Consider the following 18,215-nt stretch of genomic DNA (forward strand, 5'->3'; position numbering starts at 1 on the left):
GGGTGAAGGCACCCTCCAGAAGCAACGGAGAAATCACACCTTCTGGTATGGACGTTCAACGGCTCCCACTCGGCGAACCGCAATTTCCCATTCAAAATCCATGTTACACACACACACCAGATTAACGTCTGGATGCGGTGAAAATGGTTAAAGCGAGGTGAAAAACCTTGAGCGATGCGCAAATCCTGCACGAGGTAAAATGGCCGACGGCCTGTTCTCGAGGCATAACGGCACTCCGATGATTCTCTTCGGAATCAACCGCAAAACCTGTCACGCAGGTTTATCTGTCACAGCGATAACAACTCTGTCGCAGGAATCCCTTTCCCAGGAAACCCAAAGTTCACTCGTGACCCTCATTCGCCAATATTCGCTCAAGACCTTGAAGCAGCTCGGCTTCTTGTCCGACTCACTCGCTCTGCCTTCTCTTTCTCCTCTTCCTCTTCGTCGTCGTTGTCTGGTTCCGGTTTCATTTAAAACATTAACTTTTTTTTACCTTTTGAAAATAGTAATCTCTATTTCACTTAAACGACAACAATAATAGTACATGCAACCAAAAATGTTTACAGTGGATGAGAACCACAACAACGGAAGTGACGAATCTGTAACAATGTGTATACACCCTCAAGGTTTCTGGGGCCATTGTCAAGGAAGCATTGATGATGATGATGATGCAGGAAACTTTGCATTCATCTGACAAGAATTGCAGTTGGGAAATGTAACCTCGATATCTTAATCGAGATTCGGCCGCCAAACATGTCGCCGCACAATCGTCTTCTTTCGCACCATTCCTGGGTGTCCCTCATGGAGTATTTCCAGCACTTTAGTTCTCCCTAATGGGGTACGACGACTCTACTACCTCACAACATCACAACTATATCGACGATGAGATCCCAAGTGGGTGGCGGGTTTATCTGAAAAGGACCACACGGTGTGTATTTATCATTGTGCAATCCTTTGATGCCTCATCTAAAGGTAATTGCAAGTAAGCACAGTTGAGATCAGGATTCGTGAAAGTCTCTTCTCCATTTAGGGTGGCATACAAATCGACAATCAGCAGAATCGGATAGCTGTCTTGTTTTGCTGCTTGATTTACAGTAAGCTTATAATCACCACATATGCGGACTTGGGCTATCACCTTTTAGGACAGGCACGATTGGTGCTGCCCTGTCTGAGAACACGGCTGTTTCTTTAATTCCTCACTTATGTAGACAAGCGCTCAAGCTCAAGGTCGACCTTCCCCTTCATGGCATAGGGAACTTTCCTCAGTTTAAAAACCTTGGCTGATCAAATCTATTTTAGCTGTCACGGTCTTCACTCTGACTAGTCTGCTCTGAAAAACCTCGGGGAACTGTTCCACTACGGGTTTGTGTGACGCTGATACCCCATTGTGACAAATCTCAGCCCATTTCAATTTGAACACCTTCAGCCATTCCCACCCAACAAGACTTAGGCCGACACGATCCACAGTCATCCTCCCATGTTGGGTGTCACCATTTCCATGGATGACTGCGCTGGTAACCAGTACTCCAGGGCTGCCTGTCCTCTTTGTTATCAGCCTGAACTTTATGTACCTCTTTTTTTTTTTGTAGCAGCAACTTCAATTCCCTGAACTATTTATGTCCATTCCTTTCCTGAAATCCAAATTCCTTTCTGATAAACGACCTATGTAGGAGTGCGCTCATCTTGGACATCGCACACAAATCTATTTCTGAGCATTTCCGACAGAGTCTCCCCAAACTCACAGGATTCAGATACGTGTCTCAGATCAGAAACATATGCTGCAATTGATTGTCCTGAATCCCAAAACAGCGAGTGGAATTTATTGCAGCAAGTGGATTTTGGTGAAGATCCGGATTCGGATCGGGCTACTAGAATTTTTCAAGAGATTCTTCACCATTGGGAGATAGGGCCAAAAACGATACAAACAAAGCAGGATATCTCAAAAAGTTGTGGACAGGTTTGGACGAAACTTGGTGGACAGGTTGGGTGTCTGACAAGGACGATTAGATTCAATTTTGGTGGAGATCTGAATATGGATTCGGATATGATAATTATTTTAAGTGATTCTTCACCACTGAGTGATATGGCCAACCAGGCGGACCGGAGGTATGCTCTCTACTGAGTGCCGTGCTAGTTTTGGAATGAGATATTCGACGAGCACATACCAGTGTGATGTTCGGGTGTCCACATACTTTTGGCTATGTAGTGTATGTCATTGATCATAAACCTCCTGCAGATGAAACTCCACAGCATCTTCAGCGAGTGACCATTAAGACCATTAATTACGCACGCTGCAAGGTCTCTTGACTGATTACAAACACATCATTTACAATTTTGGACATGGCTCAGTTGTCAAGTCTAGCTATTTGAAGGAGCTTCTCATCAAATAATTTGGCGAAGGCACCGGATTCCACGAATGCAACCAGAAGAATGTTAGTGAGGTGGTCTATGATACTGCTGCAGGAGGCACATACATCGAGGCTGCAATATCCTCCTTGGGAGTCAGCTATGAGCAACTCATGAAGAATGTTGCAGCACGACTTAAACAGAAAGTCATCGGTACAAAACTGTCCCCCGGCCCCCATTCATCCACGAGTTGAAGTAAGAAGGAGACCTGAATGAGCTCCTATTGAAGCTGATCACCAGGTTGAAGCATGTGAATAAAACCTCCATTGATGACAGCCCAACCGTACGTTTGATTGCATCTATCATTACACACAACATCATTGGAAATCACTGTTTCATACAAATATCTCTGTGATGCTGCATGGATTGACCAAGTGCAGCGAGGTAGTTGACGTGATACACAGAGATGGTGTGGGTATTAGTTACAATGATGTCCTGGAGCTTCGTGACTTCTGGCTGGTAAATGACCTAAAGCGGTCACTGAACTGCCCTTTTGAGATTGCCGAGGGTAGGCCAGGGGTCACTTTAGCTGACAATGAGGAGTTCAAGAGTGACACACTGACTGGAGCTAACCCAAACACACATCACGGTAATGTCTGTTATGTACAGTCAGAATCCTGGGATGTAGAATAGTCTGAAAATGATGTAGATCGCCCAGTTCCCAGCATGATGCATAAACTAAACCCATCTCTTTCTGCTTCTCTCAAATAACTTAGAAGAACTTGATATGCAGAAAATGGACCCATACAAATTAATGATGCGTGGAGAACTACCCATCAGGCAGCGGTCAGAAGATGATTGCATTCCAGACACATCAGCACAGAGGACTCATGGTGTCATTCATGCCTTGGCCAGAGCCTAAGATGATAGATCCAGACCAAAACCAGAAAAACAATGTGTATCTGTTTTTTCTGGTTTTCAAGCCAATATGTCAAATCCGGTTGAGAAGAGCTGAGCAATATATCACATGACTTATCCTGACCCACCCAGTAAGAGGATTCTCTATGATGTTAGGCGCAAAGTGGCAAAATTGATCGATGAAAAAAGATGCCCTTTTCAGTCATTGTTGGTGATCAGCCTGTATATATGCTGCTGCTTGAGCTGAAGGTGAAAAACCAAACAGGTTCGACAAATCGTTCCTTTCTGGGGATCCTTCCATATCGAAATGTCGTTCATCAACACCATTTACAAGCAATTCAATGGTTCAGCGATATCAGACATCACGGTGGCAGCCGGTGTGATCGCCAAGGGATCAGTTGACCGGGCCCTATGTGGGAGGCATTTGAAGCATGGCATTTCCATACCCTCACCCCTGAACCCGAATTATGATGAGGATATGGACATGGACAGCAAAAGCGACAATGGAGATGCTGCTGGTAACAAAAGTGATTCCAATGCCAGCAGTGGCTCAAGCAGTGACAGTGATGATGATGGTTGATATACGCAAGATTGTTGTAGTGCAGCTCATGATATACATAGCATAGTTAGTTGATGGATGTGAATTTTCGTCACGACCATTATGATCCTACCCTTTTTTAATGTGATTTTTGAAGATCTCGGAGGGCGGTTATTTTGTATAAGGGGTCAAGGTGACCTCAAAAGTGAAAAATAACTGCCTTATCCATTTACCCATGCCGGAATTAATGGGTGAAGAAACTTCATCCATGCAGAAAGCTCGTTTTGTCCCTAAGTTATACCATTTTTTGTTTTTCAACATGGCTGACAGTGGCCATCTTGAATTTGGAGGTCAAGATGACCCACAAACCAAAAATTCCATCAGATTTCTCACCTCAAAATTAGTGGTAAATGACCCCTCATTCATGATTCTAGTGTATTTAGTTCAAAAGTTATCGGCGTCATGCCTGAAATGATCACCGGGGCCCATTTTTTGAATTCACGCTCTAGCGGGGTTAGCCCCCATATTTCAGAAGTACATCATAGTTAAATCTCTCATAAATAGTCCAAGGTACGTCGAACAACAATAAAAAGGTAGGACCACAATGGTCACGGATTCCAGAACGGGCGACTACCAAAAGGCTCTTGTGGCGAAACAGTTGCATAGGCTCTGCCTATTTGGAATGAGGTGAGCCCCCTCCTTCTCTGCAGGATTGGATTGCAGCCAATGCCAGGAAGAGATTTAAATTATTTGTTGACCATTCTATCCCGAAGAGAGAACATCCACGATATGTATTTAGGGCCTGTTGTCCTTCGTCAGTGTGGAGCACAAGGTCTGGAAGAGCGCCGGAAAAGCTGTACAGCATCTATTTTAAATGACTAAAAAAATCAGATGATACTTGCCGTTTATTTGGTTATGTTTTCACACATTAATATGACTTATGTTATCTTTAAACATGGTAGGGACTCCACATGGAGACTTCAATTTCTTAAGTAGTGTTTCTGTATTATAAGGCAATAGCCTTTTTTTTTTTTGAAGTATACTCATTCTTTTTGCCATGAGATGAATAATGTTTGCCAAAAATTCAATCAAAATGGTCATTGATTACCTGTGCATCTCCCAGGCGTTTTAAATTGGGGTACAGGTAGTACTTGATACCATAGATGGCATTTGGCAGGGTAACTCCACGGACAAGCAAGATGAAGAGGATCACGAGAGGAAATGTTGCTGTGAAATAGACAATCTGACAAGATAGTCATGTTAATGGAAAGTTAAATGCATTAAATAATTATACCATACCTTCTGGAGTTTGACAATTTTGGATTGATGATGTCATTTACATTGCTGAAATACTAATTACATTGCTGAAATGCCAATTACATTGCTGGAATACCAGTTACATTGCTGAAATACCAATTGCATTACTGAAATACCAATTACATTGCTGCAATACCAGTTACATTGCTGAAATACCAATTACATTACTGAAATACCAATTACGTTACTGACATACCAATTACATAACTGAAATACCAATAACATTGCTGAAATACCAATTACATAACTGAAATACCAATTACATTGCTGCAATACCAATTACATTGCTGAAATACCAATTACATTACTGAAATACCAATTACATTACTGACATACCAATTACATTGCTGCAATACCAATTACATTGCTGAAATACCAATTACATAACTGAAATACCAATAACATTGCTGCAATACTAATTACATTACTGAAATACCAATTACATTGCTGCAATACCAATTACATTGCTGCAATACCAATTACATTGCTGAAATACCAATTACATTGCTGAAATACCAATAACATTGCTGAAATACCAATTACATTACGGAAATACCAATTACATTGCTGAAATACCAATTACATTACGGAAATACCAATTACATTGCTGAAATACCAATTATAAAAAAACAATTTAATCACTTCAGTCAAATGTGTCAGAGTAATAAACAATTTTTCCCTTCAAATCCAAGTGTACCCACAGTGTCGAGGCCGACAGCCAGAGCACTTGCTCTAACCTCAATCAAATCAATGACATTGACAGTATCCATCTGAACCTTTCCATTGTGGTCATGTATCTTGTGAAGCAAATGTGTACCAAAGAACATGTCATTTCAAACAAAAATGAAGACGTTTTATTAAATTGTATGAATACCGTTTTTTGTGGTCATTCTGTACTTTGTTAATTTGTCCATTGTCTATGAATGTCTTTGTAACTCAAGTAAATGTACACTGGCATCTTGTAATGTCATTGTGTGTTTGACATGATGATGGAGAGTGTAGAAGTCCATTTGGACTTCAGAATGAAAATTGATAACTCAGCTGGATTGCTCTGTTCTGAACTTTTGACGTGGCAGCAAATCTTTAAATATGGATATTGGTTTGTAGGATTAATTAGAGACATAACAATATTACATAATCTTTAAATATGGATGCCAAAGAAACTGTATTTGAAATTATGGAACATGGGTATTCTTTGAGCAATATGGAGAGTGGAGCTCGTGTTAACTGATCTGGTTGGCTTGGGAGAGAAGCTTGCAGTGACTTTTTGACCTGCTATAAACAGTTTGCTGGCTAAAGTTCTCTTATCTCAGACTGCACATTCTTCCAGTCTACAACTTTGAAATAATGGGATACATCTGGACCTGGCGTCAGCTTGTCTAGGAACTTAATGAATTATGATGACCTTTTAAGACTTATCTGCTCTTTCTCAAAGAGCTCAAAGAACCCACACAACTATATAGTCGACAGAACTCTCGGAGTGAAGAGAGAACCTGTGTGGATGTCCACAGTGTGTTGTTGTTAATGAAGTGTATGTGACTGTAATCTGTTTTAGCAAGTATTAAATAAATTGCCCTCAAGAACGTGGTATTCTCTGTCTCAGTCATCTTATTGAGTAGAGAAAATAGCTACAACAAGAGGTAGGTAGCACACTTACTTTGAGCTGTCTCACATGGATTCATTTATTAGCCCAATTATAAACTGTTAGATTGGTGCTTTGCAGGCAAAGCGTTGTATAAAAAAGTGCGTCATATTTTTTATGCCTACGTGTTTTTATGCTTTATGCCTACGAAGGTGGTCGGAGACATTATGTTTTTGGGTTGTCCGTCTAAGTACGTACGTCGGTTGCTATTGGTGTTGGTGAAGAAAAATTGGCGAAGAGGGTCTTCAAAGGTCTCAGGAATTTTAGCAGTCTAAAGGGCCAAAAGGTATATTGCAACAGTACGTAAATAATATACGTACGTAATAAATAGACAGGATGCAACAGGCGTCCAAACAGTACGTAATTAATAGCCGTACATAATGAATAGGCAGGATGAAACCAGCGTTCAAACGGTACGTAATTAAAGACATCTAATCACACAGCTTCACGGACGGATGGACAGACGGCTTCATGGGTCGTGTTTTTAGGTTTTTTATATTGTTACGGATTCGGCCCTAAGGGTTGTTGTTATGATTATTGTTGTTGATTCTAAGTATTCTGGTGATTGTGGTTGAAGGGAAAGGGTTATTATAGTTAAAAGATTTAAAAGCACTCCTGGTAAAATGTGGCCGGAAATCCGGATCATGACCGGAAGAGGTGGAGCAAAGAAGAAGAGAGAGGCGGTAGGAGATCATGAAAGAGACGTGGTTGTTGAAGCTCCGGCCTGAGCGTTCGACGTACAGTGCGAGTGAACTTTGCATCCTTGAAGGGAAGTTCGGGTGATAAGAAATATCGCCGGAGTGCATGGAGCCTGTGTCGTCGGGTATTCTCATTGAGGTTCCGGAGGATCCGGGCCTCAAAGCCCGGGTTGAAGTGAAAGCCATCCGCCATCTTCGCCACACGAGCAACCTGCAGTGAACCGGTTTTTGTCATGTCGGCTGGGCATTATTCCCCGGTGGTTTGCCGGGGACGGCTGTGCCAGAAAGGGGCACGTGAGAATTATACGGAGGCTCGCGGATTGAACCGCAACTTGTATGTCGGAGCGGGTCTTTGTGAGGTTCCTTTCCACCGCTGTGTTGCTGGGTGCTGAACAACGTGACCTCTGGGTCGTCTCGCTCACCTACGCCTCAATTGACCATTGGGCATTGACTCCCTGATCGCGGGAGCGCACAGAGACATTGGGGGAGGTGCCGTGAGTGTGGGGTTAAGGGGCTTGACAAGGATATCATCGTAAGATTTGAAAGTAGGGGTGATTGCCCCCATTGTTGTATGGCTCTTTGTGCGTGATTTATAATATATTATTGTTTGTTTATAACCTGGTGTGGTTGCATTATTGATTTGACTGTTTCATTTGCTGGTTCCATTGAGGGTTTCATTATTTGCTGGATTTCAACCAAGGATAACACATCTTTCTGCCGGGGACCCTCTCGGGGTTCGGAGGTCCACCGAGACCAGAGGTAAGGGGGGGACCCCGTAACAGAAATTGGGGGCTCGTCCAATTGATATTCGTGGGTTCGCAATTGGGTCTGCGTCCGGGATATAAAAATTCCTAAATTTAGCCCGGGAAAGAATTCCCTAACATTCCCAGAATTCCCAAATTTGGAACTTTTTCCAACATTCCCAATTTTTTTCCAAAAACAAACAACAACAACAACAACAACAAAAAAAGTAATTTGTTTTTGTTTGTTCAAAAAATTAATTGTGTGAAGGTTAACAGGTGTTACCAGTAGTCACTATGGAGTTTGACTCAGAGAAGTTGACAGTGACCCCCAGTGAAGCACAGTTCAGAGCGTTGGTAAAATCGGACCTCTGGAAATTGGCCAAACATTTTAGCTTGGAGGTCCGAACTAATATGAAGAAGGCAGAGTTGCAGACAGTGGTGATACAATTTATGGTGGGATTAGAAGCATGGGAAGAGGTAGCCTGGGATTGGTTACCAGAAGAGCAAGAAAATGTGGAGCTCCAGAAACTGGAGATGCAATTGCAGAGCCAGGAAAGGGAAAAAGCACAGGACCGAGAACTCCAGGAAAGGTTAAAAGTACAGGAAAGAGAACTCCAGGAAAGGTTAGAAGAGAAAAAAACAGAGGAAAGGAGAGTGGAAAGAGAACTCCAGTAAAGGTTAGAGGAGAAAAAAACAGAGGAAAGAAGAGTGGAAAGAGAACTCCAGGAAAGGTTAAAAGTACAGGAAAGAGAACTCCAGGAAAGGTTAAAAGTACAGGAAAGAGAACTCCAGGAAAGGTTAGAAGAGAAAAAAAACAGAGGAAAGGAGAGTGGAAAGAGAACTCCAGGAAAGGTTAGAAGAGCAAAAAACAAGCGTTACGCCTAGGTCCCCCGTCGGGGAAGTGATGTGAGTTGACAAAGTGGAAGACGCAGAAAACATGCTATGATATGATATTTCGCTCACAAGGTTCAGACATACATGGAGGCGGCCATCTTGGATTTTGACCTGGCGACCCAATTTTCAATAGCGTTCTTCCTTATGCCTAGATACACCCACACACCAGATTAGAAGTTGGTACTTCGCTTATTTTTCAAGATATTCCGCTCAGAGGTTCAGACATACATGGCGGCGGCCATCTTGGATTTTGACGTGGCGACCCAATTTTCAACAGCGTTCTTCCTTGGGCCTAGATACACCCAAACACCAGATTAGAAGTTGGTACTTCGCTTATTTTTCAAGATATTCTGCTCACAAGGTTCAGACATACATGGCGGCGGCCATCTTGGATTTTGACGTGGCGACCCAATTTTAAACAGCCTTCTTGCTTGTGCCTAGATACACCCACACACCAGATTAGAAGTTGGTACTTCGCTTATTTTTCAAGATATTTCGCTCACAAGTTTCAGACATATATATGGTGGCGGCCATCTTGGATTTTGACGTGGCGACCCAATTTACAATAGCGGTCTTCCTTATGCCGAGATACACCCACACACCAAATTAGAAGTTGGTACTTCGCTTATTTTTCAAGATATTTCACTCACAAGGTTCAGACATACATATGGTGGCGGCCATCTTGGATTTTGACGTGGCGACCCAATTTTCAATACCGTTCTTCCTTATGACTAGATACACCCACACACCAGATTAGAAGTTGGTACTTCGCTTATTTTTGGAGATATTTCACTCACAATGCTCAGACATACATATGGTGGCGGCCATCTTGGATTTTGACGTGGCGAACCAATTTTAAACAGCGTTCTTCCTTGTGCCTAGATACACCCACACACCAGATTAGAAGTTGGTACTTCGCTTATTTTTGGAGATATTTCACTCACAAGGTTCAGACTTACATGGCGGCGGCCATCTTGGATTTTGACGTGGCGACCCAATTTTAAAAAGCGTTCTTCCTTGTGCCTAGATACACCCACACACCAGATTAGAAGTTGGTACTTCGCTTATTTTTCGAGATATTTCACTCACAAGGTTCAGACATATATATGGTGGCCGCCATCTGCGATTTTGACGTGGCGACCCAATTTTAAACAGCGTTCTTCCTTGTGCCTAGATATAGCCAGACACCAGATTAGAAGTTGGTACTTCGCTTATTTTTCAAGATATTTCGCTCAAAATGTTCAGACATATATATGGTGGTGGCCATCTTGGATTTTGACGTGGCGACCCAATTTTAAATAGCATTCCTCCAAGTATGCCTAGATAAACCCACACACCAGATTAGAAGTTGGTACTTCGCTTATTTTTCAAGATATTCAGCTCACAAGGTTCAGACATACATGGCATCAGACATACATGGCGGCGGCCATCTTGGATTTTGACGTGGGTTGCACCCACACACCAAATTCGAATGCGGTCCTTCGCTTATGCACGCAAGCATGCACGCACGCACGCACGCACACACGCACGCACGGACGGACGGACGGACGGACACACGGACGGAGGGGAAAACCATAGTCCCCCTTTCGCTCCGCTGTACGACGGGGGACAAAAACAGAGGAAAGAAGAGTGGAAAGAGAACTCCAGGAAAGGTTAGAAGACAAAAAAGCAGAGGAAAGGAGAGCTGCAAGAGAACTCGAAGCAGAGGAGAGAAGAGCCGAAAGGGAGTTAAAGGACCGTGAATTGGCGCGTCAGCAGGAAATTAAAGTCAAGGAGCTGGAGTTAAAGAGAGAACGGGGAGAGGTACCATCCCTGCTGACTGGTTCGACACCTAGTCAGAAAACCTGGGATGTTGGCAGACATGTGAGGCTGGTTCCACCCTTCAATGAAAAGGAGGTAGCCAAGTTTTTTCCACACTTTGAGAAAGTGGCTCGACAGTTAAACTGGCCTGAGGAGTACTGGTCCATACTAGTGCAAAGTGTTCTGGTGGGTAAAGCTCAAGAGATTGTTTCGGCTTTACCGATTGACCAATGTGCAGATTACGAGGTATTGAAGAAACACATTCTCAAAGCCTATGAATTGGTCCCGGAAGTGTACCGGCAAAAATTCCGGAATGCCAGGAGGAGCGAGAGTGAGACCCATGTGGAATTTGCCAGAGTGAAGGAAACCATGTTTGATAGGTGGTCTGATTCAAAAGGAGTTGGGAAAGACTTCGAACTATTGCGACAATTGATCCTGGTGTAGGAATTCCAACAGTGTGTCCACGAAGACATTAAAGTTCATCTGGAGGAAAGGAAAGTACCAAAGCTGTATGAGGCAGCCACCATGGCAGATGACTATGCCTTAACACACAGGATGGGGTTCCACAAACCGAACTTCTCGCCCAGACCTAGCCAGGGGAGCTATGGTACATCAGCGGCGTAGAATGAAAATCCATGGGGGCGGCCTCGGGACGAAAATGAGGTCCACTTTGACACCACGACTTCTAGAAATCAGAAGACTGCGGTTCCAAGACAGACCTATCGTCCTGGGGACTTGAGGCAGACCGCCGCCCCCATGCCTTGGCAGACCACGAGGTTCTCCTCCGGGCCTACTTGCACTTTTTGCCATAAACCTGGACACTGGATGTCCAACTGTTATGCTCTGGGAAAGGAAAATCAGGAGCGGAGTTCGACTACCAATTGTGATGGCCATTGTAAGAAATCGCCCTCAAAAGGGTTACCAACCATTTATTTCCGAGGGGGTTGTGTCACTGGATGGAGCCTCGACTAACCGGAGACCGGTTAGGATATTGAGGGACACAGGAGCACATCAATCTTTAATGCTTGAAGGCATCTTGCCATGGTCCGAGGAGACGGCAACTGGGGATAGTGTTCGTTTACAGGGGATTTGTGGCTGTGTTAGTGCTCCACTTCATGTCATCCATTTGGAGTCCAATTTGGTGTCAGGACCGGTCACCGTCGGTTTACAAGCCACGCTTCCTGTAGAGGGAGTATCGGTTGTTATCGGGAATGATTTGGCCGGTGGTCAAGTTTTTGGTAACCCGATGGTTGTTAAAAAGCCCAGAAGGGCACATCCGACTGGTCGACATCGACTGGCACAATCGACTTCCGGTCTTGCTGGCGAGGTTTCGTTTATTCGCGGCTCTACACGCTCTCCATCGAAATCGAAGTGAAGTAATTGTTCCCATTTGTATTTTCGTTATAACTGTATTTATTTTATGGTGTTGTACGTATAGTGTGTCCCGAGGAAGATTTTCAGTGCAAATCTTTCATACATGTATAGAAAATCGTGTTAATTCGTGCCATGTCTTTTGAGGCCTTGTACAGTGTCCAACCTTGAGGCTTTGTTTTTCTCTCAGCAGTCCATCGTTTGTGCTCCAATAACTTTCGTTCTCTGTTTTCCCAGTCTTTTCACCCCATAGCCTACTTCGTTGTTTAAAATCTCAACTAAAAAAAAAACAAAAAAAACAAAAAAACATTTCCTTCTCTGTTCTTATTTGTTGTTCTCATTCGTTTATTCGTTCTTATTCGTTCGTTCGTTCTTCGACCACGTGTTTCTCCCCCATTTCCCCCGATAGTTTTCACTGTTAAACTTTAAAATGTTTACACTTTCCCCTCAAGTTCTGTATTCCGTCGTATATTATAACACCTTTTTCCTCTTCTTCTTTAAAAGGTTGCTTTCGACTTGCTCACCAAATCTATTCATCCCAAAAAAAAATTCCATCTCTTACAGTGCCTCTTTTCTACATTCCCTAAACTCTCCTGCACTCCATCCTCCCTCCAGCGTCCTTAAACATATTTTTGACTCGAAGGTCACAAGAAACACATTTTGCAATAAATGTTCGTTTTCCATTAATCGTACACTTTCTAAAATCCAATCTCACCCCTCCCCTCCAAATCTTCCCCATAACCCTTCCCCTCCAAATCATCCCCACCACCCCCCCCCTCCAAATCTTCCCCATCACCTATCCCTTTCAAATCTTCCCCCTTGCCCCTCCCCTCCAAATCCTCCGCATCACCCATCCCTTTCAAATCTCCCCCCTTGCCCCTTCCCTCCTAAACTTCCCCACACCCCTCCCCTCCAAGACTCCCCCTCGCCCCTCCCCTCCTAGACTCCCCCCTCACCCCTCCCCTCCAAATCTCCCCCATATCCCATCCCTTTCAAATCCCTCCCCTTGTCCCTTCCCTCCTAAACTCCCCCCTCGCCCCTCCCCTTCAAATCTCCCCACCCTCATTTCTTCTCAATTTCCCCCCTCTTACTCCACCTCCACAAAGCGTCCTCCCCGCTTCTTCCCCCCTTTTAACTCTCACCTCCATCTCCCCCAACCTTCTGCCTCGCTCTTCCCCCTCCTCAAATAACACCTCATTGTGCCTCACCCAATCACCATCAAACCTTTTGTCCGCCCCATCGTTCCCTTTCTCCGAGCTATTCTGAAATCTCTGACACACCTTCAACAGCTCTCCCTACCTCTTCCACCTCTTCCACACCTTACCCTACCCCTCCTCCCCCCTGTCTGTATCCGATGCTCCCCCTTCCTCTTCATTAACGGTATGGACCTCAAACATCCGGGGCCTTCGTTCAAACTTAACTGATCTCTCCATACAGGTTGCTTCTGACAAACCAGACGTGATCTGATTAACAGAAACCTTCCTCCTTCATGATGTCTCTGATTCCTTAGTATCTCTCCTGGGTTACTCCCTCCTCTGGTATGATAGACCTGAGCCTCGTCCTGGAGGTGGGGTTGCTATCTTTATCAAAAACTCTCTTCCTCACTCGCCCTGCACTGCACTCTCTCCACCTTACCCCCAGGAATACCTCTGGCTACGGCCTCCCCTTCGCTCCCACCTCTTGTTCATATGTGTGTTGTACCGTCCACCAAACAGTGATGACTCCATCTCCAACTCGCTGTCTGATAATATGGACCAACTTCTATCTACTGATCCCAACTCTCTCTTCCTCATATGTGGTGATTTCAATTGTCAGCATGCCAGTTGGCTGGGTGTGGGTACCCCTCTCACCAGCCATGGTTCCTCAGCAAAGGAATTCTGCGACTCACTGGGACTGACACAATCTGTCAATTTCCCGACCCGGATCTCAGTCAACGGAGCATCTTCTCTTCTGGACTTGGTTATGACTAACTTCCCTGAAAATGTCTGCTGCTCTTCTTCTGCTCCAATCGGCTCATCTGATCATGTCCTTGTTAAAGTGGACATCTCTCTGACCATTCTCAGGGAGCCTGCTCAGCATCGACGAGTCTGGCATTTCACTCAGGCCAACTGGCACGGTCTTCAAGCAGCCATCAATCATCTGGACTGGTCTCCCATCTCTACCACCTCTGAAATCCACTCATCCTGGGAATTCTTCCAAAGTAAATTGCTCTCTCTCATGCACAGATTTATCCCATCTCGTCTTCAGTTGTCATACCCTTCCTCCCGTCCATGGTACACGGAATCTTGTGGTAAGGCTGTTGCCCAGAAACAATTTGCCTTCGTCTCCTGGAAAGCAAATCCAAAGGAAGGAAATCTCATTTCCTTTCACAAAGCCCGAAACAAGTGTGTGTCCACCCTCAGGAGAGCCAGCAAACAATATCTCTCCGTTCTCAAGACCAAACTCTCTTATCTGTCTCCCTCTTCCAAATCCTGGTGGCGTCTGGTCAAATCTGTTTCTGGTGTTTGTTCCCCCTCCATCCCCTCCCTTACCTCAAACGGCTACACAGCTGACTCCGCACGTGAAAAAGCTGAATGCCTCAACTCTGTGTTTGCCTCTAAATCTTGTGTCCCAAACCCATCCCTCTCTGTACCCACCATACCCAGTCGTACCCAGCTGCTCTTGGACTCCGTGCCCTTTCCTCCTGACAAGGTGGAAAAGTTTCTGTCAACCCTCGACTCGATCAGCCCATGGGTCCTAAAATCCTGTTCTTCTGCTCTTTCACTCCCTCTCTGTTCTCTTCACCCTCTCTTTTGCTCAAGGTCAACTGCCATGTGCTTGGAAATCAGCCAACATTACCGCTTTGCACAAAAAGGGGCAAAAACAGATCCTAGCAACTACAGACCAATCAGCCTTCTCCCAATTATCAGCAAAGTCATGGAAGCCATTATTGCTTCGGATATGAAATCTTTCCTCTTCTCCAATGGCTTGATCTCTGATCATCAATTTGGTTTCAGACCAGGTCACTCTACTCTGGACATGCTGCTTCTGCTGTCTCAACAATGGATGGAGGTCCGCAATGCCAAACAGGGAATTAGAGCTGTCTCCCTCGACATATCACATGCCTTCGATACGTTCTGGCACCCCGCTGTGCTCACCAAACCCTCCTCCTTTGGTATCCATGGAAATCTCCACGCATGGCTGGCGGACTTCCTCTCTAGTCGTAGTCAACGTGTGGCCCTGAATGGGTTTCTCTCATCTCCTCTTCCTGTTCAGGCTGGAGTTTCCCAAGGCAGTGTTCTGGGCCCTGTGCTTTTTCTGGTCTTCATCAATGATCTCTCTGACTCTTTTGAAAATCCCCTCTGTCTCTTTGCTGATGACTCCACTCTCTGCCGCTCCATTCCTCATCCCTCAGATCGGCAGTCTGCAGCCTCCTCACTCTCTGCAGACCTGGACAAAATCACAGACTGGGCAAACAAGTGAAACATGTCTTTCAATCCTGACAAATCTCACACTCTTACGATGTCTCTCCGAAAAGACCGACTGGACAACCCTCCCATCTTCTTTCTGAATAATCCTCTCCAAGAAGTTCTGTCACTCAAGCTTTTGGGTCTCACTATCTGCCATGATCTTTCCTGGGAAAACCACATTTCCAAGCTGGCCTCCAAAGCCAGTCGCCGACTGGGCATCCTCCGTCGTGCGAAGTCCTTCCTTGGCACACCTGAGCTCCTCACCACATACAAGGCTTTCATCCGCAGTTCAATGGAGTACTACTCTCCCCTCTGGGCTGGTGCTCCTGCCTCACAACTAGCTCGTCTTCACGCTGTTGAAACCAAAGCATTCAGAATCATTGGAATCTTCCGCGATGACGCTATCTCCGAGGGCCTTTCACTTACTCACCGCAGGCAGGTTGGTGGTCTTTCCGTCTTCTACCGACTCCTCTCCGGCCTTGCTCCCCCAGCTCTCTCTGGGCTCTGTCCCCCAAATATTCCTACAGGTCGCACAAGATCTGCTTGCAACCCTCTTATGGTTAAACTGCCAAAATCAAGATTCTCTGCTCACCTTCACTCCTTCATTCCTCTTTTCTCCCGCCTCTGGAACAAACTCCCTCACTCTCTTCAATCCCACTCCTCCCTCCAGGTCTTTTAAACGGCTGTTCACCACCATCTCTTATCTTCCCCAATCCAAAACCTTGATCTTTTCTATCCCCGCTAATTTCACCCCAAATCCACTTTTTGAGGTGCCGACTTCTTTCCTGGAAGTCATTGGTGTCCTTGCGTTTTATACCTATCCTGCCCCCCCCCCCAGGCCCTCTCCCTCCCACACATCTCCCGATGTCCCTGCTCTCAAATGTTGTGTTTGTGTGCTTCCTCCCCTTCTCTCCCCATCATGTTGACCGCTCCCCTTTTTATATACTTTGTTTGCTTGTTTGGTTGATTTGTTTGTTTGATAAATGTTAGCTCTTTCACGAGCCTCGACTCTGTATACAACAAAAAAAAAGAAAAAAAGAAAAAGGATAACACCACACCAGTTCGGGATGGCAACAAGTTTAGCAAGTTATTTGTAGGTGGACTGAACTTCAAAACACAGGAAGATGTTTTGGAGTCTGCCTTCAGCAACTATGGACCGCTTTTGGAAGTGCTGCTGATAAAAGACAGGGAGACACGAAAGTCAAGAGGGTTTGGCTTTGTCACGTTTGAAAACTCAAAGGACGCCAGAGAGGTAGAAAAGGATCTGAATAGCAAGGAGTTGGAGGGTCGGTCCATCACAGTAGGGAAGGCATTTCCTAGGGGTCGAGGGGGCTACAGAGGAGGACCACGGAGTAGTAGTGGTGGTGGCCACAAGCGATATTATTATGGAGGCTTCCAGAGTTATGAAAGCTCCCAAAGGAAGGATTATCAGAGCAGTGGCCGAGAAGGAGACCACCAGTCAGGTGACTACTGTGACAAGTGGTCCCACCGTAATTATTAGGAGTCCGGAAAAGTTGAAGCACTGAATGCTGCGGAGCCGCCGAGCCAAGATTCCTTCACAGACTAACCGTGAACGCCACGTTCCTAAAGGCGTCCAGGTAGTGAACTTCCCTGCACGGACTAACCGTGAACTCCACGTTCCTAAAGGCGTCCATGTAGTGAACTTTCCTCCCCGGACTAACCATGAACTCCATGTTCCTAAAGTCGTCCAGGTAGTGAATACTTCCAGGCCCCACCACCCAACCACCATGGAACCTGGCTTTCAGCTCGGCCTCCCGGGGAAAGTGCTATAGATTTGCTGGCCTTTGGGTTTTTGATCACAACCCCTTAACCTTCATTCAAGAGAAACTATAAGTAAAAATCAGAGGGGCAGGGACAATGTCATTGTTGACGCTTGGTCCAGAGGGAATTAACTTTGGAAAGCTCTGGGGGTGGGGTAAAATTTTGTTGCTTTATTTTTGGGGAAGGTTGAATATTGTTGCCCACGGGGATTGCTGATTTGGGTTGTGAATTTACTTTGGCTTGTTTAAAGAGGGCATGCAAAGAAAGTGTTCGCTGTGTTCAAACTTTCTTTCTTGAGGGGGGGAAGTGTTATGGATTCGGCCCTAAGGGTTGTTGTTATGATTATTGTTGTTGATTCTAAGTATTCTGGTGATTGTGGTTGAAGGGAAAGGGTTATTATAGTTAAAAGATTTAAAAGCGCTCCTCGTAAAATGTGGCCGGAAATCCGGATCGTGACCGGAAGAGGTGGAGCAAAGAAGAAGAGAGAGGCGGTAGGAGATTGTGAAAGAGACGTGGTTGTTGAAGCTCCGGCCCGAGCGTTCGACGTACAGTGCGAGTGAACTTTGCGTCCTTGAAGGGAAGTTCGGGCGATAAGAAATATCACCGGAGTGCGTGGAGCCTATGTCGTCGGGTATTCTCATTGAGGTTCCGGAGGATCCGGGCCTCAAAGCCCGGGTTGGAGTGAAAGCCGTCCGCCATCTTCGCCACGCGAGCAAC

The 18,215-nt window shown here is 45.2% G+C and overlaps 1 protein-coding gene across 5 annotated transcripts in view; it reads right to left on the minus strand.

The window, feature by feature from the left end:
- The window catches only part of LOC137425542 (sodium- and chloride-dependent taurine transporter), a 340,062-nt gene that overhangs the window by 195,951 nt on the left and 125,896 nt on the right, over positions 1 to 18,215 (minus strand). For all 5 annotated transcript variants that reach the window (XM_078776784.1, XM_068114081.2, XM_078776782.1 and 2 more), the window contains exon 5: positions 4,911 to 5,045. In XM_078776784.1, coding sequence (XP_078632910.1) covers positions 4,911 to 5,045 — 135 coding nt within the window. The remainder of the gene's footprint in view (positions 1 to 4,910; positions 5,046 to 18,215) is intronic.

Source organism: Myxine glutinosa, chromosome 4 (assembly GCF_964187855.1).
Source record: "Myxine glutinosa chromosome 4, kmMyxGlut1.1, whole genome shotgun sequence".
Classification (NCBI taxonomy): Eukaryota; Metazoa; Chordata; class Myxini; order Myxiniformes; family Myxinidae; genus Myxine; species Myxine glutinosa.